At 56.0% G+C, this 26,656-nt stretch overlaps 1 protein-coding gene across 1 annotated transcript in view; it reads right to left on the reverse strand.

Moving 5' to 3' along the window:
- LOC121020207 (cohesin subunit SA-1-like) overlaps positions 1-26,303 on the reverse strand; it is a 28,072-nt gene extending 1,769 nt beyond the window's left edge. The window contains exons 1-9 of the mRNA XM_040460153.1: positions 22,030-26,303; positions 21,192-21,261; positions 12,864-12,965; positions 12,567-12,692; positions 11,415-11,567; positions 8,657-8,753; positions 8,283-8,359; positions 4,905-4,976; positions 447-651 (exon numbers count right to left, since the gene is read on the reverse strand). Of these exons, the coding sequence (XP_040316087.1) occupies positions 447-651; positions 4,905-4,976; positions 8,283-8,359; positions 8,657-8,753; positions 11,415-11,567; positions 12,567-12,692; positions 12,864-12,965; positions 21,192-21,261; positions 22,030-22,034 (907 nt within the window). The 5' untranslated portion in view covers positions 22,035-26,303. The remainder of the gene's footprint in view (positions 1-446; positions 652-4,904; positions 4,977-8,282; positions 8,360-8,656; positions 8,754-11,414; positions 11,568-12,566; positions 12,693-12,863; positions 12,966-21,191; positions 21,262-22,029) is intronic.
- Between the last annotated feature and the right edge of the window lie 353 nt (positions 26,304-26,656).

Below are 26,656 nucleotides of genomic sequence, written 5' to 3' on the forward strand. Positions count from 1 at the left end.
TGGGCCAGCGCTGGGGACTCTCATGAGGACAGAGGGACAGGATGTGCCTGGGTGGGCCAGTCCTAGGGGACTCTCATGGGGACAGAGGGACAGCACATACCCAGATGGGCCAGCCCTGGGCACTCTCGTGGAGACAGAGGGACAGGACGTACCTGGGTGGGCCAGTCCTGGGGGACTCTCATGGGGACAGAGGGATAACACGTGCCCAGGTGGGCCAGCGCTAGGGACAGAGGGAGAGGACGTGCCCCATGGGCCAGCGCTAGGGACAGAGGGAGAGGACGTGCCCCGTGGGCCAACCCGGGGGTGTGCTCCTGTGTCCCCTGGCCTCTGCCTCTCTGTCCCCTGCCCCCGTCTCTCAAGTCCCACAGCCCCTGCCCCCATGTCACACGGCCCCGGCCCCCCGAGTCAGCGGGAGCCCGGGCGCGCGGCCCTCTGCAGTGGCCCACCTGCCAGGGAGCTGGTGTGCCGCAGGCTGTGCACGGCCGAGTTGGTGAGGCCGCTAAGCATGCAGATGACCGTATCCATGAGGTGTCCGTCACACAGCACCGAAGAGTGTGTCTGCTGCACCAGCAGCTCCGTGAACTCGCAGAAGTTGACCCTGAACCTTTTCCAGAAGGGCCCCGGGCCCACGATGGGGTAGAAGTCGTTTTGCTGGTTAAGGACACAACAAGGGACAGGGGTGAGGCGCTGTGCCCGTCCTCGCACTCCCAGAATCACAACACAGACCTCTGCTCGCGGACAAGGGGCTCCAGGTCACATGAGCACACCCTGACTGGGCACTTGGGGGTCACACGCCCACCCTGACACGGGGTGACCCCAAGTCTCCCACACCCTGCCCCTGGGGGGGTCACACGCCCACCCTGACACGGGGTGACCCCAAGTCTCCCACACGCTGCCCCTGGGGGTCACATGCCCACCCTGACACGAGGTGACCCCAAGTCTCCCACACCCTGCCCCTGGGGGTCACACACCTACCCTGACACAGGGTGACCCCAAGTCTCCCACACCCTGCCATGGGGGTCACACGCCCACCCTGACACAGGGGGACCACACCCTGCCCCTGGGGGTCACACGCCCACCCTGACACAGGGTGACCCCAAGTATCCCACACCCTGCCCTGGGGGTCACACGCCCACCCTGACACGGGGTGACCCCAAGTCCCCCACACCCTGCCCCTGGGGGTCACACGCCCACCCTGACACAAGGTGACCCCAAGTCTCCCACACCCTGCCCTGGGGGTCACACATCCACCCTGACACAGAGTGACCATACCCTGCCCCTGGGGGTCACATGCCCACCCTGACACAGGGTGACCCCAAGGATCCCACACCCTGCCCTGGGGGTCACACGCCCACCCTGACACAGGGTGACCCCAAGTCTCCCACACGCTGCCCCTGGGGGTCACACGCCCACCCTGACACGGGGTGACCCCACGTCTCCCACACCCTGCCCCTGGGGGTCACACACCTACCCTGACACAGGGTGACCCCAAGTCTCCCACACCCTGCCATGGGGGTCACACGCCCACCCTGACACAGGGGGACCCCAAGTCTCCCACACGCTGCCCCTGGGGGTCACACGCCCACCCTGACACAGGGTGACCCCAGGTCTCCCACACCCTGCCCCTGGGAGTCACACATCCACCTTGACACAGGGTGACCCCAAGTCTCCCACATCCTGCCCTGAGGGTCACACATCCACACTGAGGGTGAGCACACTTCCCAGTGTTGCACCATGGACTCATATCCACACTCAGTAGAGTGACCCCCATTTTCCAAGACCCTGCACCTGCGGGGGTTCAGATGTACCCCAGCTTCCTGAGACCCAGAACCTGGGGGGTCACATATCCACGGCCACCAGGGTCTCCCCACCTCTCCCACACCTGCACCTGAATGGACTGTCCCACGTCCCCGTGGTCAAGTCAAGAGGCTGTGCTGGGGGGACCCCCACGCGTGGCACCTCGGGTGACCCTCGAGGGAAGCGTGCAGGGCCCTCTCCCAACGCGTGTCCCAGAGAAGCCCGGCCCTCCCGCTCTCTGCTCTGCTTCCGCTTCCGGCCGATTTCAGGTGTTGCAAACAGGGAGTGCCGACCTGAGAGCTACTCCCTTGGCCCTCACGGGGGACTCAGCCCAACCCTGCTCCCGCAGAGGCCACACGCACCCCCCGAAACGGGGGCTGAAGGAGGCGGCCGGTCCCCGACCCTGCGGGAGACGCGGCCGGACCAGGGAGACGTCTCCTCAGGAAGACACGGCAGGTGCGCTCCCAGACGTGGGCGGCACACTACCCGGGGCCAATCAGCCTACGGCCACGGTCCTTCCGCCTGCGGGCAATCAGGGCCTCGGGACCGCCTGCCCCCCGCCTCCCTCCACTAGGAAAGGGGATCCTCAGGACGCCCCGCCCCTAGCCTCGCCTTTCTCGTGTTGTACGAATTTGTCTAAATTACCTGCACAGGCTCCACGAGACCCCAAGGGAAGGTGGACCCTGAAGGGACGTCAAGGCTGTGGCCAGAACCCAGCAGGCCGGTGCAGAGCGGTGCCCGGCCCCAGAGCTCGAGGGGCTGGGGATGGACCAGGGACTGCCCCGACATTGTGCCCCTCGTGCACGCACCCCCCCCCCCCCCCCCGGGGCCCCCCGCCGCCCGCCCCCCCGGGCAACGCATCCACACCTCTGCTGGGTGTGGGCGGGGACGTGGTCACAGCTTCCTGCCTTGCTCTCATTCGCATCTCCGTGCGCAGAGACCGCCCCCTCGGTGAGCAGGGACCGCCCCCTCCGTGCGCAGGGACCGCCCCCTCCGTGCGCAGGGACCGCCCCACGTCGCGTAGGACCCTTTCTCGTCAGCCCGCCCGTCCTATGCGCACAGCGTCCCACATGCTAGGGTTGCCGTGCGCTGCGTCGTCCAGCCTTCCCCAGTGCACTTTGCACTCAACCCTCCTCCTCGTTCTCCATGCTGGGACCCGGCGCCCCGCGCCTCTGCCCAGCGCTCCATGCAAACCGCCTCTCCTCACAGCACTCCCTCCGCCCTGCCCCCACAGCCTCACTTCCTCCACCCCCCAAACTGGCTGAGCGCCCCCCCACCATTCACTCGGCTGTGAGGGGGAGGGGTGCCCTGCCAGGGATCGGGGGTCACACGGGGGTGCACAGCACAGTCGTTCACTCGAGCCAGCCTCGACCGCAGACCCCAGCGTCAGAACACCTGATGCCAGGGGGGCTCCCGTGCCACTCCCCAGTACGGAGGCTGGGGCACATCTCTGACAGGGTAATAAACGTGTCCACACCGAGGCCAGGCCAGGTCACTAACCGGGTCTGTGAGGTGGGTCCTCAGTCCCCAAACTTGGTGCACTTTGAGAGCGCACGTCCCCACGTGCTCACTGCTGAGCACAGTAACACACGTTGCCTGTCTGCACACATGGGATGGTGGGGAATTAACCACAAGAGGAACCCCAGGCGCGTCTCCGGCAGGGGCACCTGAAGCCGAGGGGCGACAGGCCGGCCACACGGTGCCCCCTACATCTCCCTGTTCAGCCACCCCGATGCTCGTGTCTACAGGGACACTTACTGGTCGGGTCATTCCAACTGTGACCAACACAGTGGTGTCCAGACACTAAAGCACAGAGTACACAGAAGGCAGTCAGTTCTAAATACGCCAGTGTAGACGGAACACGGTCAGGTTTCCATGATACAGTGTAGACGGAACACAGTCAAGTCTCCATGATACAGTGTAGACAGAACACAGGTCTAAATATGCCAGTGTAGACGGAACACGGTCAGGTCTCCATGATACAGTGTAGACAGAAGGCAGTCAGGTCTAAATATGCCAGTGTAGACAGAACACGGTCAGGTCTCCATGATACAGTATAGACAGAACACAGTCAGGTCTAAATATGCCAGTGTAGACAGAACACGGTCAGGTCTCCATGACACAGTGTAGACGAAACACAGTCAGGTCCCAATGTGCCAGTGTAGACAGACAATGGTCAGGCCTAAATGTCCCGTGTAGCTGGAACACAGCCATGTCTAAAGGTCCCAGTGTAGATAGCACACAGTCAGTTCTCAATGTCCCAGGGTAGACAGAACACAGTCAGGTGTAAATAAATGTCCCAGTGTAAACAGAACACAGTCAAGCCCAAATGTCCCAGTGTAGACAGAACACTATCAGGTCTAAGTGTCACAGTGTAGACAGAACACAGTGAGGTTGTAATGTCCCGTGTAGGGGCACCTGGGTGGCTCAACTGGTCAAGCGTCCAACTCAGTTTTGGCTCAGGTCATGATCTCAGGGTCGTTTGTTGTGAGGTTGAACCCCTGCAGGTGCTTGGGATTCTCTCTCCCTCTGCCCCTCCTCCGCTCACACTCTCTCCCTCTCTCAAAGTAAATAAACTTTAAAAAATCCCCTGTAGACAGAACACCAATCTACATGACAGTGTAGACAGAACAGACTCAGGGCTAGATGTCGCGGTGTAGACGGAACTCGCTAAGTGAGGTCACTTCTGCAGAACGTGTCAGGTCTAGGCGTCCCATCACACCAGACACAGCCTGGCTTAAACGTTCTCATCTGAAGCAGAACGCGGTCGGGTGTGAGTGTAGACTGAGCACCGTCAGGTAACGCCCCCTTGTGGACAAGACTCAGATGCTCAGGAGGATCCAGTGTGGACAGGACAGGGTCAGGTCAGGCGGAGCCCCCGCTCGCCAGTCAGGACACAGGGTCAGAGTCAGCAGGACTCTGTGCACTAGGCCCACGGTCCCCTGGGACCCATGCACGTGGAGCCTCGTGTGTGCCCAGGGAGCCCACCCTGTGTGCGGAAGGAAGTCAGGAGCCACGCGGATGCCCAACCGACTTGGGGCTCACCAGGGAGCTGCACACAAACCCCCCATCTTCAAACGCCGCCAAACGTGAGACGAGAGCTTTACCAGTTTCTCTGGCCACATGATGGTCAGGATCCAGGGGTACGCCAGAAACTTCTTGTAGTAGAGCCCGGTCTCCTGAATGGACAGAGGACAGGTGGCCGTGAGGTGAAGCGTCCCCCGCTGCCACAAGCCCCGGGCACCCGGGGGAGCCCCGGCAGGGACCAGCCTGCGCAGCACAGAGCACTGGGGGCTGGCGTCCACCTACCCCGGGGGCCGGCCCGCGCGCGTGGGATGCTCGGGCAGCCCAGAGCAGGCACGCCCCGCCTCCACGAGGGGGCTCCACGCCTAGCTTCGTGTCACTGTCCTGGGGACAGGTGGTGACAGACTGCTTCTGTGGCGCTCAGCCACTGTGTGTCCACGGGCCTGACACGCAGGGCACGCCTTGTGTCTACTCTGGAGGCCGGGACGGGGAGAGGTCACGGCACACAGGCCGTTCTCAACAGAGAATCTGGGAGTGTTCGAGCTTCTCACGCCCACGTCTCCATGAGGCTCCTCCTGTGGCCGTGCCTGTCACCGTGCCCACGGGGGGCCCCGCACCCCGCGGCATTGCCCTACAGACACGTCCAGGGGCCTGCCGTGGAAAGTGCTGGGCGTCCCATGAGGGCGCCAGGCTGGGGGGCTGGAAAAGCCCCCACTGCCGCTTCTGACACAGGGGAGGGTGAACAGGGCCCGACCTGGCGACGTGGACCCTCTGAGGAAGCAGACCCAATGCGAGTAGCCATCTTGGGAGTGGTTCCGGCAGACACACGCAGCAACACACAAACACACACATGCATTCGCTCACTCACATGCACAGTGCACATGCGTGTGTACCTGCACGCACACGCATGCAGTAACACATGCATACATGTGCGCATTTGCTCACTTGCGTGTACAGTGCACATGCGTGCACATGCAGTGACACACTCACATGTGTACATACATGTGCATTTGCTCACGTGCACAGTGCACACAAGTGTGTACCCATGCACGCATACGTGCAGTAACACATTCACATATGCACACCTACGTGTGCATTTGCTCACTTGCGTGTACAGTGCACACACGTGTGTACCTGCGCACACACATGCAGTGACACATTCACATATGCACACATACATGTGCATTTGCTCACTTGCGTACGGTGCACACACGTGTATCTGTACACACATGTGCATTCTCTTGCTCACATGCACATGTGTATCTGTATGCAGACACATGTAGCAACACGCTCACATATGCACACATACATGTACATTCGCTCGCTCATGTGCACAGTGCACATGCATGAACATGTAGCAGCACACGCATGGGGCATAAAGTGAACGTGGCAGGGCGTGAATATGAGAATACAGGCAGTAACACACATGCACACAGACGTGTGCATTCGCTCGCTCACATGTACACTGCGCACACGTGTGTACCTGCACACAGATGCATGCAGTAACATACTCACATATGCACACATGCATGTGCATTTGCTGACTCACGTGCACAACACACACGCATGCACATGTAGCAGCACATGCATGGGGCATAAAGTGAACGTGGCAGGTCGTGAACTGCTAAACGCGGGCGAAATTCATGTATTCTCCCCTTTTTCTTAGGTTTGACATTTTTAAAACAAAACGTTAAAGAAAAAATTTAATGTTCACTGATTTGATGCACAGCACTTCTGAAAACACTTCATGAATATTTTAAGGTGTGACAAATTAATGTAGATATTACATCTGTCCCTAAATGGATGAGTCAATCAGTGAAGTGTAGTCCACGACAGAGTGGAATGTGCCTCGGCCTTGAAAATAAGGAAGGACGTTCTGCACCTGCCACTACGTGGACGGACCTTGGGGACATGATGCTCAGCGACATAAGCCACACAGAAGGACAAATCGTGTGTGATTGCACATACATGGGGTCCCTAGAGGGGCCACATCCACAGAGACAGAGAGTAGATGGTGGAGCCAGGGGCTGGGGACGGGGACGGGCAGTCAGTGGTTCATGGGGACACAGCTTCAGTTTGAGGAGATGGAAAGTTCTGGAGATGATGGTACAGATGGTTGCACAGCAACGTGAACGTGCTCAGTGCCACTGAGGTGTGTACCTAAAAGGGATTAAGGTGACGCATTTCATATTTTATGTATTTTGCCACAATTTAAAAAACCTTTTTGGGCACCTGGTGGCTCGGTTGGTTGAGCGCATGACTTCGGCTCAGGTCATGATCTCGCGAGATCTCACGTGATCTCGCGTGAGTTCGAGCCCCGCGTCAGGCTCTGTGTGGACACCTCGGAGCCTGGAGCCTGCTTCACATTCTGTGTCTCCCTCTCTCTCTGCCCCTCCCCTGTTCACACTCTGTCTCTGTCTCTCTCAAAAATAAATAAACATCAAAAAACGTCTTAAGAAACCATTTTAAACAAGAATAGTGCTCGAATGCAAGAAGGTGGTCAGCCTCACTAATAATCCAGGAAACCGAAACCAGAAGTACCCTGTGCACACCTACCAGACTAGCAAAACCTAACAACATCGCATCACGCACTGGCAGGGAACAGGACCAAGGCGACGTCTAACACACAGGTAGAGGCTCCTGCTTGGGAATACACGTTGGTGCCACCTCGCACAGGAAAACGTGTGCGTGCACAGGCCTAAGCTACAGAAACACGTGAAGACGCACAGCAGGACACACGGACAACAGACGTTTGCAGCCACGCAGAGACAAAGCGCGAAACCAACCCGAACACCATCAGAAGCAGAATGGAGACAAGAAGGACGCATAGGCGTGCGATGGAACGTTCCACAGCTGTGCACCAGATGGCTTCACGTGATAACACTGGTCAGAATCATTCTGTCAAGCGTGTCTCCCGTGCAGAGACCTGGGCGCCAGGCAGAGCCAGGTGACATCATCTACAGATGCCCATGTGGGACAGATATGCCATGGCATGTTCTGGGCACCAAGTTCGGGGCATGGTTACCTCCCGGTGGGGAGGAGGTCAGGACGGGGGCAGGGCACGTCTGGGCACGTATTGGCCACGCTCTCTCTTCATCTGGACGATGGCCACGTGGTTACCGTTTTATAACGGTACTTTCCACATACACAATGGAATCTCCAATAGTAACTAAAGGTCAAATTTTCCTTTATAGAGAATCGTGGTCTCCCCAGTGGAATCTCCAATAGTAACTAAAGGTCAAATTTTCCTTTATAGAGAATCGTGGTCTCCCCAGTGGAAGAAGGGCCGCTTCTCCCAGGGACGTGAGGGCGGATGGTGTCGACCTGTGCAACCGTGACACCTGGGCTGCTTCAGCCTGCAAGCCTGCTGGCAAACCCACGGGCTTGGGGGACACGGGGCAGCAGGGAAGATCCCGTGACCCCAGGCCCTGGGCTCATGGAGGGCACAGAGCCCTCCTCACCTGGTCAAACTTCTCGGTCATCTTGTGAACCACACTGTTGCCTTGGTTGGTCTGGTACAGCTCAGCCGTCACCATCCCTGGGAGAGAAAGAAGCACACTCAACATGGAAACGCGGTTTGCACCACTCCTCCTCCTTCTCCTGGGAGGGCGTGAGAGGTGGGCGGGGCCACGACACCTCATCCCCCAGAGGCCACGGCAAGGCCGCAGGAGTAATCCGGCCTCGCTGCTCCCCAAAAAAACAAGATCTCCTACCCAAACCAGCCTCTGGAGGAGGCCCCAGCCCACCCAGTGTCTTAGGACCACAGGCGGCCAGGACGGTGAGGCCCAGCCGGCACGTGAGAGAGAGGCCCAGGAGTGCCAGGAGCATGGCTCACCTTCACAGCCACAGCACTGGACGAAGAAGCTGATGAGGTCCAGCAGGGCCAGCTCCCTGTCCTCCTTGTAAGACTGGACCCACTCCTCAACGGCCGTCTGCAGGGGCAGCAGCACAGGTGAGCACACGTGTGTGATGACGCACATGTGACAGGCCAGCAGTGAGGACACAGGTGTGATGGTGTGTGTGTGATGGGCCAGCAATGACCACGTGTGTGTGATCAGGCCTGTGACGGGTGGTGATGAGCATGTGTGTGTGATCAGGTGTGTGACGGGCGGCAGTGAGCACATGTGTGGGTGATCAGGCATGTGATGGGCAGTGGTGAGCACATGAGTGTGTGCTCAGTCATGTAACAGGTAGCAGTGAGCACGTGTGTGTGATCAGGCGTGTGACGGGCGGCGGTGAGCATGTGTGTGTGATCAGGCATGTGATGGGCAGTGGTGAGCACGCGTGTGTGTGATCAGGCATGTGACAGTTGGCAGGGCAGCTGTGAGCATGTGTGTGTGTGATCAGGCATGTTAAGGGAGGCAGTGAGCACAAGTGTGTGATCAGGCATGTGATGGGCAGCGGTGAGCACGTGTGTGTGATCAGGCGTGTGAGGGGCAGCAGTGAGCATGTGTGTGTGATCAGGCATGTGATGGGCAGTGGTGTGCACGTGAGTGTGTGACCAGTCATGTGACAGATGGCAGTGAGCATGTGTGTGTGATCAGGCATGCGATGGGCAGTGGTGAGCACGTGTGTGTGTGATCAAGCATGTTACAGGCGGCAGTGAGAGCATGTGTGTGATCACGTGTGTGATGGGCGGTGGTGAGCACGTGTGTGTGTGATCAGGTGTGTGAAGGGTGGTGGTGAGCACGTGTGATGGGCGGCGGTGAGCATGTGTGTGATCAGGTGTGTGACAGGTGACAGTGAGCACGTGTGTGTGTGATAAGGTGTGTGACGGGCAGCGGTGAGCATGTGTGTGTGTGTTCAGGCATGTTATGGGTGGCGGTGAGCACGTGTGTGGGTGATCAAATGTGTGACAGGTGGCAGTGAGCACATGTGTGTGATCAGGTGTGTGAACAGTGGCGGTGCGTACGTGAGTGTGATTAGGCATGTGACAGGTGGTGGTGAACACATGTGACAGGCGGCGGTGAGCACATGTGTGATCAGGTGTGTGACGGGTGACGGTGAGCATGTGTGTCTGATCAGGTATGTGACGGGCAGCAGTGAGCACGTGTGTGTCATCAGGCATGTGACAGGTGGAGGTGATCAGGTGTGTGATGGGTATCAGTGAGCATGTGTGTGTGAGATCAGGCATGTTAAGGGTGGCAGTGAGCACAAGTGTGTGATCAGGCATGTGACGGGCAGCAGTGAGCATGTGTGTGTGATCAGGCGTGTGACGGGCAGTGGTGACCGTGTGTGTGATCAGCCATGTGATGGGCAGTGCTGAGCACATGTGTGTGTGATCAGGCGTTTGATGGATAGTAGTGAGCATGTGTGTGTGATTAGGCGTGTGACTGGCGGCAGTGAGCACGCATGTGTGATCAGGTGTGTGATGGGCAGTGATGAGCACGTGTGTGTGTGATCAGGTGTGTGACAGGCAGCGGCGCACATGTGTGTGTGCGGTCGGGTGTGACAGGCAGCGGCACACATGAGTGTGTATGGTCAGGCATGTGACGGGAAGCTGTGAGCACGTGTGTGTGTGTGTGATCAAGCATGTTACAGGCGGCGGTGAGAACATGTGTGTGATCACGTGTGACGGGCAGTGGTGAGCACATGTGTGTGATGAGGTGTGTGATGGGTGGTGGTGAGCACGTGTGTGTGTGATCAGGTGTGTGATAGGCAGTGATCACGTGTGTGTGTGATCAGGTGTATGAAGGGTGGTGGTGAGCACGTGTGATGGGCGGCGGTGAGCACGTGTGTAATCAGGTGTGTGACAGGTGACAGTGAGCATGTGTGTGTGTGATAAGGTGTGTGACGGGCGGCGGTGAGCACGTGTGTGTGTTCAGGCATGTTATGGGTGGCGGTGAGGACATGTGGGTGATCAAATGTGTGACGGGTGGCAGTGAGCACGTGTGTGTGATCAGGTGTGTGAACAGTGGCGGTGCGTACGTGAGTGTGATTAGGCATGTGATGGGTGGTGGTGAACACGTGTGACAGGCGGCGGTGAGCACATGTGTGATCAGGTGTGTGACGGGTGACGGTGAGCATGTGTCTGATCAGGTATGTGACAGGCAGCAGTGAGCACGTGTGTGTCATCAGGCATGTGACAGGTGGAGGTGAGCATGTGTGTGTGTGATCAGGTGTGTGATGGGAGGTGGTGAGCATGTGTGTGTGTGATCAGGCGTGTGACGAGTGGCAGTGAGCATGTGTGTATGTGATCAGGCATGTGACAGGCAGTGGTGAGCACATGTGTGTGTCATCAGGTGCATGATGGGCAGCGGTGAGCACGTGTGTGTGTGATTAGGTGTGTGACGGGTGGTGAGCACATGTGTGTGTCATCAGGTGTGTGACAGACAGCGGTGAGCACGTGTGTGTGTCATCAGGTGTGTGCTAGGTGGTGGTGAGCACGTGTGTGTGTGACCCGGTGTGTGACAGGTGGCAGTGAACACGTGTGACGGGCATGTGTGGCCGGCACACCTGTCGGCTGGGCACACAGGGCAGCACAGAGCTGTGGCCAGTGCTGTCCTGACCCTGTGGGGACACTCAGCCCCTGATGGCCCCAGCAGCGTGTGTCACGCCCGCGTCCAGCCCACATCCCCTGCAGTGGGCGGTACCTGCACAGAGTTCTTCCCCAGGGCAACCATCTCAAACAGGGTCACCTCTGCGGTGATGGCCACTTTCCTCTTGCGGTACTTCCGCGGGGGCCGCCCTCGCCGGCAGGTGCCCTGCCCACGGGCATCCTGGGCCCCCGAGGTTGCTCCCTGTGCCTGAAACCGAAGAGTGGGATGTGACAGGCTGCACCGCACATCCTGTGTCCCGGGCAGGTGAGGAGGGTGTAGCCCCCCCCCCCCACCGGGGATGCAGGGGCGCACTGTGGTGGCCCTGGGCAGGAACGCTGGACCATCGGGAGCACACAGCTGTGAAGGAGACCTGGACATTCAGGAGACAACTGGCCGCACCCCCTGGGGGTGCCCACCTGTCACCATGTGCTCACACTTTCACACCAAATAGCTCTCAGCTCCTCATGGCCTGTCCTGTACCCGCTGCAAGGGGTCCATGATCACCTGAGACCCTGGGCGGGGAGGGGGGCTTCAGGCACCTGGAACGGAGGGTGCAGGAGCAACCCCAGACCCCCAGGTGGGGGGATCAATGCCAGGGAGCAAGGAGGGTTTCCCCAGACCCCCAGGCAGGGGCATCGATGCCAGGGAGCAGCGAGGGGACACTGAGCCTGAAGAGGGGAGCAGGAGTCGTCATGTCTGAGGATGGTCAGAGGGTGGGGACACTGTGTCCAAGGTCAGGGGATAGGATGCCATATCCATGGTTGGGGAGGGGACGCCATGTCCAAGCATGGGGAGAGGACGCCGTGTCCATGGTCGAGGATGATGCTGTGTCCGAGGATGGGGGAGAGGATGCCTTGTCCATGGTTGGGGGAGGGTACTCCATGTCCGTGGTTGGGGGAGGGGACACCGTGTCCAAGGACGAGGGAGGGGATGCTATGTCCGAGGATGGGGGAGGGAAGGAACACCCCATCTGCAGACACAGGAGAGGACACCACCTCCAAAGACCAACAGTGGAAGTGCGCTGGCCTGCAGGGCCCTGGTGGGCCTGGGGTTTGGTGGGCAGGCAGTACAGGGAGAAGCCTCCAGGACCCAGTCCTCAAGCTGGCAGCACCTGGCCTGGCACAGGGGAGCACAGCACCACCCAGCCCGCCCAGCCCTCCCCGCAGTGGTCAATACCAGTATGGAGCCCCTCCTCCTGGACATCACCTCAAAGAAGGTCACCATGGAGATGAACTGGCCAGCCTCGTTCCTGTACCTCCTGCGTGTGGCCCGCCCACGCCGTCGGAATCCAATCCCACTGACATCCCGGATCCCCGAGGGTCCTTCCTGCACCTACAGCCAGAGAGCAGGATGTGAAGGGCCAGGAAATGGTACTAAGTGGAGGCCAGCTTAATGAGAGGACCCCTTAACTCCAGAACCCAGGGGGAAGGAAGTGTCCACTAGAACTGCCCATCACCGCCAGGGGCCCCCGGGAGAGGAGGGTGGCCACCCCATGTCACCCACCGCTGCTGCAGGACAGAGGTCTCGGCCAGGGTCTCTGACTGTCGTCACGCCCTCAGCTGGGTGCTCAGACACAAGCCTCCGCTGCCACAAACCACCAGTGTCCTGGGGATAGCAAGCCATCTTAAACCCAATCCTGAGGACTGTCTCTCAGGGATATGGGGTTCCCATCACCCCACTGGTCACAGCCCCAGATGGAGATGGGGAGCTCAGGCCAGTGACCAGCAAGGTTGGGGGAGGTAAGACCCATGATATGAGCCAGCTCTCCCTGTCCTTCTGGGAGGGGTGGGCCCAGTGGCCCAGCAGAAGCAGGACTGAGACCAGCACAGCCTCAAGGGGCACAGGGAGAGTAACCTGGAACCAAGGGTCACATGTGCAGACAGCAGAACTTGGGCGTCACTCCTGGGCACACCTGCCCAATAGAGCATGGCCTTCCCTAGTGGGATGCTGCTACTGCATGGGGACCAGCGTGGATGCAGTGAAAGAACCACGGCCATGCCTGTCCTGACTCGATGCTCCCCTGCCCACTAGCGTCCGACTCAACAGGGGCTCATGGATACTGTGAGCCCATAAGGGCCATCCTGGGGCACAGACGGTCTTCAGGACAAGTGTGCCCACTTGTGGGTGCCCCACACCCCTGCATCCCTACACTGTGGGCCTCTGTGACACCACCACATGACAGTCTTCCACAAACGAGAACACCTGAGGGCTGTAGTACCAGGCTGGGTGGCCCACTGATAACCTCACCACAACACACATCTGGTTCTGCTTGTAGGAACCCCACACTGATATGTGTGCACACTGAAGACTATGCCTCAGCAACACGCTGGATTTAGATTCGTATGTCCTCAAACTTAAAAGTGAATTTAGCAAGGCCAATTCAAGGTCAGTTTAATAAAATCAATCATATTTCTAAAAACAAGCAATGAAAACCTGGATACTGAAATTTAAAAAAAAAAAAAAAAAAACAGTAGCTATTACAACAGCTCCCCCAAAATGGAATACTTAGATATCAACCTAACAAAATAGGTGTAGGATCTGTGTGTTGAAAACTACAAGATTTTGATGAAAAAAATCAAACAAGACTTTCAGAAACAGTGAGCTATACCATGTTCATGGAATGGAATGGAGAAATGGATCATTCTGCAACAGCTGGAGATTCAATACTGAACTCTTAATAATGGACAGAACAACCAGACAGAAGACCAGTGAGGACAAACAAGACTTAACAAACCAACTAGATCTAAGACACGTATACTGAACGCTCCACCCAGCAACAGCACACACCTTCTGCTCATGTGTTCTTAGCACATTCCCCAGAATACACTACACGTTAGACCACCAATGAAGTCTTATTAGATTTCAAAAGACAGGTAACATACAAAGTATCTTCTCTGACCACAACAGTATGAAGTAGAAATCAATAACAGGAGGAAAACTGGAAAATTCACAAAACTATGAAAGAACAAGTGGTTCAGAGAAGAAATCACAAGGGAAATTAGAAACAATCTAGGGACAGGGACTTCAAGCTGTATCACAAAGCTGTAATCATCAAGACTATGGTACTGGCACAAAAACAGACACTCAATCAATGCAACAGAATAGAGAACCCAGAAATGGACCCACAAACGTATGGCCAACTAATCTTTGACAAAGCAGGAAAGACCATCCAATGGAATAAAGACAGTCTCTTCAGCAAGTGGTGCTGGGAAAACTGGACAGTGACATGCAGAAGTATGAACCTAGACCACTTTCTCACACCGTACACAAAAATAAACTCAAAATGGATGAAATACTTAAATGTAAGACAGGAAGCCATCAAAATCCTCGAGGAGAAAGCAGGCAAAAACCTCTTTGATCTCGGCCGCAGCAACTTCTTACTCAACACATCTCCGGAGGCAAGGGAAACAAAAGCAAAAATGAACTACTGGGACCTCATCAAAATAAAAAGCTTTTGCACAGCGAAGGAAACAATCAGCAAAACTAAAAGGCAACCGACAGAATGGGAGAAGATATTTGCAAATGACATATCAGATAAAGGGCTAGTATCCAAAATCTATAAAGAACTTACCAAACTCAACACCCAAAACACAAACCATCCAGTGAAGAAATGGGCAAAAGACATGAATAGACACTTCTCTAAAGAAGACATCCAGATGGCCAACCGACACAGGAAAAATGCTCAACCTCACTCATCATCAGGGAAATACAAATCCAAACCACAATGGGATACCACCTTACACCTGTCAGAATGGCTAACACTAACAACTCAGGCAACAACAGATGTTGGCGAGGATGCAGAGAAAGAGGATCTCTTTTGCATTGTTGGTGGGAATGCAAACTGGTGCAGCCTCTCTGGAAAACAGTATGGAGGTTCCTCCAAAAAACTAAAAATAGAACTACCCTAGGACCCAGCAAATGCACTACTAGGCATTTATCCAAGGGATACAGGTGTGCTGTTTCAAAGGGACACGTGCACCCCCATGTTTATAGCAGCACTATCGACAATAGACAAAGTATGGAAAGAGCCCAAATGTCCATCAATGGATGAATGGATAAAGAAGATGTGGTTTATATATATACAATGGAGTATTACTCATCAATCAAAAAGAATGAAATCTTGGATGGGACTAGAGGGTATTATGCTAAGTGAAATTAGTCAGAGAAAGACAAATATCATATGACTTCCCTCATATGAGGACTTTAAGATATAAAACAGATGAACACAAGGGAAGGGAAGCAAAAATAATATAAAAAACAGGCAGGGGGACAAAACGTTAGAGACTCTTAAATATAGAAAACAAACAGAGGGTTAATGGAGGTGTTGTGGGAGGGGGGATGGGCTAAATGGGTAAGTGGCATTAAGGAATCTACTCCTGAAATCATTGTTGCACTATATGCTAACTAACTTGGGTGTAAATTTAAAAAATAGAAAATAAATAAATTTAAAAAAAAAAGAAAAGGAAAAGAAAATATTTAGGGACAAATGCAAATGAAAATCAACATAACTAAAACTTTTGGAATGGTGGGCAAGTGGTGCTAATGGGAAATTTACAGCTGTAAATGTTGGCACCGAAAACCAAGAAAGATCTTAGATCAACAACGCAACTTTACAACTTGAGGAATGAGAAAAAGAACATCAAATTAAATCCAAAGGTAGCAGGGGCGCCTGGGTGGCGCAGTCGGTTAAGCATCCGACTTCAGCCAGGTCACGATCTCGTGGTCCGTGAGTTCGAGCCCCGCGTCGGGCTCTGGGCTGATGGCTCAGAGCCTGGAGCCTGTTTCAGATTCTGTGTCTCCCCCTCTCTCTGCCCCTCCCCTGTTCATGCTCTGTCTCTCTCTGTCCCAAAAATAAATAAACGTTGAAAAAAAAAATAAATCCAAAGGTAGCAGAAGGAAGGACCTAACAAAGAATTAAAACGGAGATAAACACAATAGGTAATGGAAAAACAATAGAGAAAAACCAATGAAACCAAAAGCTGGTTCTTCAAAAAGATAACAGATTTGGGGTGCCTGGCTGGCTCAGTTGGAAGAGCATGCAACTCTTAACCTTGGGGTTGTGAGTTCAAGCCCCACATTGGGTGTAGAGATTACTTAAATAAATAAAACTTAAAATAAAAAAGGTAACAGTTAACAAACCTTTAGCTTAGATGGGCTAAGGGCAAAAGAGTAAAGATTCAAATTATGAAAATCGGGACTGAAAGTGGGGGCATTATTACAGATTCCACAGAAACAGGTCTGTAAGATCACAGCAGCAAACGGGATGACGTATATGAAATAGACAAATTCCTAGAAACACAAAACCTAGTAAGACTAAGTCACACAGAAACAGAAAATGTGAAAAGAAAAGCTTTTAACCTGAAGACTTCACTGAGGAATTCTACCAAAGGATTTTAGGAAAACTAACACCAATCCTTCTCGAGCTTTTCCAAACATTGAAGAGGGGGGGAGCACTTGCCAACTCATTCCAGAAAGCCAGCATTCCTCGGATTCCAAAGCCAGACAGACACTACAAGGAAACCACTCGGACATCCCTCATGAACACTGATGTAAAAATCCTCAACAAGATACCAGCGCACAGCACTCAGGGGACTATACAGCATGACCAAGCAGGACTTATTCCTAGAATAGAAGGTTGGTCTGACATACAAAAACTGATCATTGTAAGGCACCACGTCAACAGGATTAAGGAAAAATATCACATGATCAACTCAACAGGTTCAGAAAAAGTATCGGACAGAGTTCAACACCCTTTCATAACAAAAACATTTAAAAAATAAAATTAAGAATAGAAGGAAAGTATCGCAATGTAATCAAAGCCATCTAGAGCTTTGTAAATATTTATGCCCCCAACTTGGAACACCTAAGTATATAAATCAATTAATAACAAACATAAAGAAACCCATTGATAACATTTCAATAATAGTAGGTGACTTTGACAATAGCATCAAAAAGAATAAAATACTTAAGTATTATCCGAGATGGTGAAAGATTTGTACAATGGAAACTACAAAACATTGCCGGAAGAAATTAAAGAAGATGTACAGAAATGGAAACGCATCCCACCTTCATGGACTGAAAGACTTCAGAGGATCAGAATGTGAACGTGACCCAAAGTGATCTCGATTCGGTGCACTCCCAATCAACATCTCAGCCTACGTTTCTCTAGATATTAGTAAGCTGATTCTAAAATTTATAGACAGAAAAAGGAACTAGAACAGCCAAAGTAACTTTCAAAAACAACAACATTGCAAATGTTGAAACTCATTTCAAACGTTAGTATAAAGCCACAATCAAGACTGTGTGGTAGTCGGCAAAAGGATATCCCTTAGATCAGTGGAACAGGACAGAGTCCAGAAGTAGAACCACACAAATATGGTCACCTGGCCTTTTCTGAAATTGCTAAGGCAACTCAACCGAAAGAAGATAATCTGCTTAAAAATATGGTACCGAACAGGGGCCCTTGGGGGGCTCAGTCGGTTAAGCTTCCGACTTGGGCTCAGGTCACGATCTCACGGTTTGTGGGTTCGAGCCCCGCGTCGGGCTCTGTGCTGACAGCTCGGAGCCTGGAGCCTGCTTCGGACTCTGTGTCTCCCACTCTCTGCCCCTCCCCTGGTCCACATTCTCTCTCTCTCTCTCTCACTCTCTCTCTGCCCCTCCCCGTGCTCATGCTCTCTCTTTCCCTCTCTCAAAAACAAATATTTTTTAAAAAGAACTCTCAAAACAATTAAGTTCATTAAAAAAGAACTCTCAAAACTCAACAACAAACCACTCAACAGAGGAGAGTCACAAACGATTTAAACAGAGTCCTCGCCTGAAGATACACACAGATGGGGCCCTTAGGCAGTGGACACGCTCTCGTCATCAGGCACTAGGGACGGGGAACTGCAAACCCACCGCCTTTTGAACGGCTAAGCTGATACAAGCTGACAGGTGCTGTCGAGGACGTGCAGCCACAGGCGCCCTCCTACCTACCGGCGGGAACCTAAGACGATACCAGCACTTCGGAAAACAGTTTGGCGGTTTCGCAAAACGTGAAATGTGTGCCTACGAGTCACCGTGCCGCTGGCATTTACCTGAGAGAAACAGAGGCATCTTTCCGCACGAGGGCTTGTGCCCAAATGTTGCCGGCAGCTTTATCAGGGATAAGGAAACCTCCCAACAACCCAAATGTCCCATCCACAGTAAACGGACGCACAGACGGTGGTCGGTCCACACGTGCAGCCACCACTCTGTAATAAAAGGAACGAACCGGGGCGCCTGGGGGCCTCGGGCAGTTAAGCCTGTGACTCTTGGTTTCGGTTGGGGCCGTGATCTCCTGGTTCGCGACATCGAGGCTTGCATCGGGCTCTGCCCTGATGCTGCCTGGGATTCTCTGTCCCCCCCACCCCACCCCGTCCCTCCCCTGCCCGCGGTCTCTCTTTCTCAAAATAAATAAACTTTTAAAAAGTAAAAAATAAAGAAAATACAGGAATGAACTACTGACCCATTCCAATATGGTTGAATGCGAACATACTTAATTATGCTGAGTGAATGACGCCCGAGCACCAAGAAACAGAAATCGTAGTGCGTGAGTCCCTGTATATAACCCTCTAGGAAATGCACACAGTGTCACGGTCAGGGACAGGGCAGACTGGAGTGGGTGTGGAGAGGTGTTGGGTCTGCCACTGCGAAGGCTTACAAGATCTGGAGGGGGGAGGGGGGTGGAGATAGTCATCATCCTGATGGCCGTGATGCCCAGAAGGTGTCCACGCGTGTTAAACCACGCACTTTCAATACGTGTTTATTTCATACCAAGTGTTTGAAAACAATTTTTTTAATGTTTATTTATTTTTGAGAGAGACAGAGAGAGACAGAGCGTGAGCAGGGGAGGGGCAGAGAGAGAGGGAGACACGGAATCCGAAGCGGGCTCCGGGCTCCGAGCCGTCAGCACAGAGCCCCACGCGGGGCTCAGACTCAACGAGCCATGAGATCATGACGTGAGCTGAGTCGGATGCTTCACCGACTAAGCCACCCGGGTGCCCCTCACACCAAGCGCCTAAACAAAAACAAGCTTGACTCTCCAGGACCAGCACGAATAAATTAAAAACGGCATGTATTTTGGTCGTGGGGAGGGGGACACAGCAGGATCAGGGGAGGAGACCACCAAGTGGAGCCCCAGAAGCACAATGTGTGACCTGTAAACAGCCAACCGCAGTGCTAGTAATGCGTCCTGGGGACACAGCCCTGGGGGGCTTTGCACGCGCCCAGCCCTGCACGCACCCAGACATGCATGACCCCTGATGTCACTCTGGCTTAAAGCCATGGGGACCTCAGTCTAACCCGCCCGTCCGCGTGCTCCTGAGCCAACTCTGCAGACTCGCTCGCACATGCGAGGCCACGATGACCAACCCTCACCATCTCAGGTCCCGAGCAGCCACCCCAGCTATACTCGGGCCGCCACGTATTTTCATTCTCAAGTCAGGAGTGACTGGAAAACAGTAACCTCACGACACTGTGGTCGCACCCCATGTATACATGACAAGCCCGGTGAACGTGAGGGGTTATTAACTAAACTGCTACGTGGCCGATAGACCACCCTGTGGTCTGTCATTGCTGTCTACACAGCAGTGCAAACTCACTCCAAGGATACTCAGGAGACAGGTGAAACTTACAAATTTTGTTTCCTATTTTGTTTGTTTCTGCTTTTTTTTTTTTTTTTTTTTTTTAGTAGGTTCTACACCCAACATGGGACTCGAACTCACAACCCTGAGATCGAGTTGCATGCTCCGGGTGGGGCGCCTGGGTGGCTCTGTCGTTGAGTGTCCGACTCCGGCTCGGGTCCTGATCTCAGGGTTTGTGGGTTCGAGCCCCGAGTCGAGCTCTGTGCTGACGGCTGGGAGCCTGGAGCCCGCTTCGGATTCTGTGTCTCCCTCTCTCTCTGCCCCTCCCCTGCCTGCCCTCTGTCTCTCTCTCTCTCTCTCTCTCTCTCTCTCTCTCTCTCTCTCTCTCAAATCTCTCAAAAATGAATAAAATTAAACAAATAACAACAAAAACAGAAGAGTTGCATGGTGTGGCAACTGATCCAGCCAGGCACATCCTTAAGCCTAAAATTTCATAAGATAAAAAAAGAAATTATAAAACAATATATACAATTCGAACTCATTTTTTATTAAATTTTAGGATACATATATGCACATGCGTGCAGACAGATATGCAAATACACACACGTGTGTGTGTGTGTGTGTGTGTGTGTGTGTGTGTGTGTACGTGCATAAAAAGCCTGGAAGAGGGACACGTGGCTGGTACACCACGCTTGCTGTCACGTTGTGAGTTCGAGTCCCAGTTTGGACATAGAGATGGCTTTAAAAAAAAAAGAAAAAAGAAAACTAGAAGAATATACAGGAAAATCTTTTTTCAAATTTCTTTAACGTTTAATGTATTTTTGAGAGAGACAGAGAGCGACAGAGCGTGAGCAGGGCAGAGGCAGAGAGAGAGGGAGACACGGAATCCGAAGCAAGATCCAGGCTCCGAGCCGTCAGCCCAGAGCCCGGCGCGGGGCTCGAACTCACGCGAGATCACGCGAGATCACGCGAGATCATGACCTGAGCCCAAGTGGGGGCGCCTCAACCGACCGAGCCACGCAGGTGCCCCTGTAGCAAAACCTTACTAGTGACCGCTGTTGGGACAGATTAGAAGGGGTCCGTGTTTCCTCCCGCGTTCCTGTCTACACCTTGCCATCTGCATGAGCGTGTCCCTTCCCCCCCCCCCCCCGAGGGAAACACGCATCTTAGGCCCACGTAACAAGCGTGTATCAGCGTGGCCACGGATTCCGTCAGCACGGGCACTTACCGACACAGTGTCCTGGCCACCGCCATCGCACACGGGCATCAGGTTCCCCTCCTCTTGGCCAGACCTTTCGCTGAGACACAAGAAAAGTCAGATTGCTGCGTGGAGCCCTTGAGGCTGCAAGCCACGTAATGACACAGCCACCCCCCCCCCCCCCCCACTCGCTCGGTGAGTCTTTCCCGAGCTACAGGCAGTTGCACACGCTGGGGCTTTTCAGCACACGCTCTTAAAATTCGACGTTTTTACACTGTTGTCAGCAGAGGAAAGAAAGCACCCAAAGTCAGACAATGCCAAGAAATGGGGAGTGGCTCGGCTCACAGAGGGGACAAAACAGTCCGTCTCTGAATGCCTGGGAAGGGGGTTAAACGACCGGCGGCCCCTGATTCTAACTGCGCCCGGTTCGGGGCTCCTGCCACATCAGGACACATCTCCCCATCCAATCCACGATGTATCTTAACAACCACGGGTGTTGGAGAATCGGGAAAACGGAATACTTTCAACACGAAGGCAAAACACGAGCGGTTTTTCCCCACGGCTGTGCGAGCCCCCTCCCACCGTGTTGTGTGCACGGCGCCACGACCCCAGGCGACTGGCACCTGTCTCCTCTCTCCCCTACTTCTTCCCACAGCCTCAACACCATTTTCACGCCAACATCTACGCCGTTTATCACACACACTAGACGTTTCGAGGGCTGTCTGCTGAATCAAGTCTGCAGACAGCTCTGGGTTTTGCACGGAGCTGAGGTTGTAGGATGAACTTACTTAGCAGGAAACCGTCTACCACCCCCCTCAGCAGCCTCAGGGCATAGTGTCAATAGTAAAGGAGTAAAAAAATGCGTTACCTCATTATCAAGTGTTAATCCTCACCGTCGTCCCTCCCCAAGCCACCCCCAGAAACCGCCGGGCAGGCAGGCTCCAGGGGACAGCGCTGGCGATGCGGCCCGGACGGCGACGGGAACCGAGGAAGCGGAGAGGTCTGAGTGCGGCTAAGAACCTGGCGCCCCGCGCAGCCCTGGAAACGCGAGCTCCGGTAGGTCTGCTCCCCCAAGTAAGACTGCACTCCGTCTACAGGAGGCAGGGCTGGGAGGAGGGGACCTGCCCGAATCTTACGCCAGGGGGCGTCACAGGACCACAGCGAGCTCCTGTGCGCTCGCCAGCCGGCCTCCCGCTGCAGACAGAGCAGCTTCGCCCCAGGATCTCAGAGCAAGGCCCCGCAGAGACACCCTCCCCGGGACACAAGGCCCCGTGCTTTCTCCGCGGACTCACTGATGCCCGTGCCCGGTGCTGGCGGTCGGAAGCCGTGTGACAGGGCGGAGGGCTGGGGGACCGGCCCCGGAACGATATACGCCATCAGCACACACACACTTGTGCCTTCGTTACTGTAGGTTCTAATCCACACTCTGATTCCATCAGCAAGGAAATGGCACCCAGGACTCACGGCCCGTGGGGGCGTCACTGGCGACACCGGGTCGAGATCCCAAGCTCGCCCATTCTCTTTAAGACAGACGCACGACAGCTCAACTCAATTCCAACCGTGCCCAACGTGGTCACGCTGGCTCGGGGGGCTGCACAGGACAGTTCCTGCCAGTACAGTAACGCCACCTCAAACGTTCCTTTCAATCCCCCCCACCCCCGTTCCGACACAGCAACCAGGCCTCCCCTGCCTCTTCGGGCTACGTGTTCCTACGTGTCCCCTCCTTCGTTGTGCATGTTAGAATGACGAGCGTCACCATCATCGAAATATCGGAAAGGCCGTGGCTTTCTGCAGACACTTAAAAAGGAACATTTCCATTAAACCTGCTCTTCTGTGAAAACAAGAACCCCCTAGTGACAGCTGGGATCCATGTGACCCTTTCGACACCACGCATTCTGAATTTCTCCTGGAGAATATACTGATAACAGTCTGAACGGGAGGGGCCCTCCCTTCCAACAGCCCACCACCTCTCACCCTCCTGGGCCCACTGGCCTCTGCATTCATTTCCCACACCACATTCGCCAGCTAGCTTCTGATCCCCAAGCAGGTCCTGGGACCCCCAGGGACACACCCGGGCTAGCAGCACAGACTTCAGAATCCCCAACCGCCCCGGGCCGTCACCAGGCCAAATTCAGACCCCCAAGCATCACTGGGGAAGAAGCCCAAAGTCAGCATCACGTGCCCAAGGCAGAGTATGGGACCCATGCGACTGAACATGAACCCCCGTAGCAGTGTACGACCTGAGATCATGGACTCAGACATGCCAGGCAAAGTTTGAGCCTCCTCCGAACTGGCGATGACTCCCAACGCAGCGTCTGGGGCCCCTGAGGCCGAGTTGCAGACCCCCAGTGATGGGATGAGACTCTCAAAGCTCCGCTTGGACCCCCAAGGCAGGATGTGGAACCCCGGAATGGGCTTGAACCCCAAGGCAGGATGTGGGACCCCCAGGATGGGCCCGGACCCCCAGGGTAGGATGCGGGACCCCCGGAATGGGCCCAGACCCCCAGGGCAGGATGTGGGACCCCCGGGATGGGCTTGGACCCCCAAGGCAAGATGTGGGACTCCCAGGGTGGGCTTGGACCCCCAAGGCAGGATATGAGACCCCCAAGGAAGCACTCTGACCCCCAAGGCAGGATGTGGGACCCCCAGGATGAGCTCGGACCCCCAAGGCAGGATGTGGGACTCCCGGGGTGGGCTTGGACCCCCAAGGCAGGATGTGGAACCCCTGGATGGGCCTGGACCCCCAGGGAAGGATGCAGGACCCCCGGAATGGGCCCAGACCCCGAAGGCAGGATGTGGGACCCCCGAGATGGGCTTGGATCCCCAAGGCAGGATGTGAGACCCCAGGGAAGCACTCGGATCCCCAAGGCAGGATTGGGACTCCCATGGCCACACTCGAACTCCCAAGGAAGGATGTGGGATGCCTAGGGGAGCAATTAGACCCCCAAGGCAGGATGTGGGAACCCCCCTGGAGGAGGACTCAGACCATCAAGTCATGCTGTGGGACCCCCCAAGGGAACTCCAACCCACAACGCAGGATTGCGTTCCCTGCAGCTGCATTTAGACCCCCAAGGCAGGATGTGGGACCCCCTTCCCGGGAGCACTCTGACCCCCAAGGCAGGATGTGGGGCTCCTTTCTGGGGAGCACTCAGACCCCAGGGCAGGATGTGGGACCCCCTTCCAGGGAGCACTCAGACCCCCAAGACAGGATGTAAGACCCTCTAGGGCAGTACTAGACCCTCAAGGCAGAGTTCAGGCCCCCTGAGACGGGCTCAGACCCTCAAGGCAGGATGTGGGACCCCTGGGATGGGCTCAGAGCCCCAAGGCAGGATGTGGGACCCCCGAGATGGGCTCAGACATCCATAGCAGGATGTTAGGACCCCTGAGCCGGGCTCAAACCCCCAAGGCAGGATGTGGGATCCCCGAGATGGGCTCAGACCCCAAGGCAGGATGTCGGACCCCTGGGATGGGCTCAGACATACACGGCAGGATGTTAGGACCCCTGAGACGGGCTCAAACCCCCCAGGCAGGATGTGGGACCCCGAGGACACGCCTGGACCCCAAGGCAGGATGTGGGACCCCCGGGATGGGCTCAGACCCCAAGGCAGGATGTGGGACCCCCGGGATGGGCTCAGACATCCATGGCAGGATGTTAGGACCCCTGAGACGGGCTCAAACCCCCAAGGCAGGATGTGGAATCCCCGAGATGGGCTCAGACCCCAAGGCAGGATATGGGACCCCTGGGATAGGCTCAGACATTCATGGCAGAATGTTAGGACCCCTGAGATGGGCTCAAACCCCCAAGGCAGGATGTGGAACCCCGAGGACACACTTGGACCCCAAGCCAGGATGTGGGACCCCCAGGATGGGTTCAGACATCCATGGCAGGTGTAGGACCCCTGGGGGAACACTCGGACCCCAAGGCAGGATGTGGAAGCCCCTTCTGGGGCAGCACTAAGACCCCCAAGGCACGATGTGGGACCCCCATGGGGAAGCACTCAGAGCTCAGGACAGAATGTGGGGCCCCTGAGGGAGCAGTCTGACCCCCAAGTCATAATGTGGGACCCCCGAGGGACCACTCTGACCCGCAAGGCAGGATTGGGACCCACACGGCGGCACTTACACCCCCATGACAGGATGTGGGAACCTGGGGAGCACTCAGACCCCAAGGCAAGATGTGGGACCCTAGGGTCGGGTTTGGACCCACAAGACAGGATGTATGACCCCCTAGGGCAGTACTAGACCTGCAAGGCAGAGTTCAGGCCCCCTGAGATGGGCTCAGACCCACAAGGCAGGATGTGGGACCCCCGAGATGGGCTCAGACCCCCAAGGCGGGATGTAGGACCCCCGGGATGGGCTCAGACTCCCAAGGCAGGATGTGGGACCCCCCCCCCAGGGCAGTACTAGACCTGCAAGGCAGAATTCCGGACCCCCGAAAAGGTCTCAGACCCCCAAGGCAAGATGTGGGAAACCTGGAGGAGCACTCGGAACCCCCAGGGCAGGATGTGGGACCCCCCCAGGGGAAGCCCTCACACCCCTAAGGCAGGGTGTGGGAACCCTGGGGGCGCACTCAGAGCCCCAAGTCATGATGTGGGACCCCTGCGGCCTCACTCGGACCCCCAAAGCAGGATGTGGGACCCCCGAGGGAGCACTCCTATCCCCAAGGCTGGATGTGGACCCCCGAGGCGGCATTCGGACCCCCAAGGCAGGATGTGGGACCCCCGCGGCCTCACTCGGACCCCCAAGGCAGGATGTGGAGGCACCCCCACCCCCGGTGCAGCCTCGGACCCCCTCGCAGGATGTGGGACCTCTGCGGGGGCACTCAGGCCCCCAGGACCAGACCACTCGGATCTGAGGGAAGATCCCGCTCGGAAGCCGGAGAGAGACGGGTGTGGGGAAGCGCCCGCCCAGGGTCGGATGCCTGCGCCTGCCCCGCTGGCGGCACTACCCGGCGCGGGCATCCGCCCCGGGCAGGCTCCGCCGAAGCGAAGCTAGCCCCCTGCGGCGGAGTCCCAAGCTTTGCCAGCCCCGGACCGCTCGCGCCAATCAAGCCACGGCGAGCACGTGACGTCCGGGGGGCCAATGGGGAGTTCGCATGGGAACACGCCCCCCCCGAGGCCCCGCCCCATAGCGTGCCGGCCCGCGCAGGATGTGGGCCCTGCGGGCCGCCATCCGCCCGGCGGCCTGGCTGTCTCGCGTAGTTCTCGGCCGCCGGGCTCCGAGACCCGCGCCGCCGCTGCTGGTCTGCCCCGAGCGCGCGTTCGCCGCCTTCGACCCCGGGGACCTCAAGGGGCGAGGGGGCGGAGGACGGGGCCCACCGGCTGATGGCCCGAGAAGCCGAACGGGAGAGGTGGAGGAACCGGAAGATGCCGAGGACGAGGAAGAAGAGGAGGAGGAGCTGCTGAGGAGGGACCCTTTGCTGCCGGTGGGGACCCAGCGCGTGTGCCTGGTTCACCCTGAGGTCAACTGGGGACCCGGGAAGCCGCAGCTGACCC

Source organism: Herpailurus yagouaroundi, unplaced genomic scaffold, assembly GCF_014898765.1.
Source record: "Herpailurus yagouaroundi ecotype Mexico unplaced genomic scaffold, PumYag 248, whole genome shotgun sequence".
In the NCBI taxonomy this organism is placed as follows: Eukaryota; Metazoa; Chordata; class Mammalia; order Carnivora; family Felidae; genus Herpailurus; species Herpailurus yagouaroundi.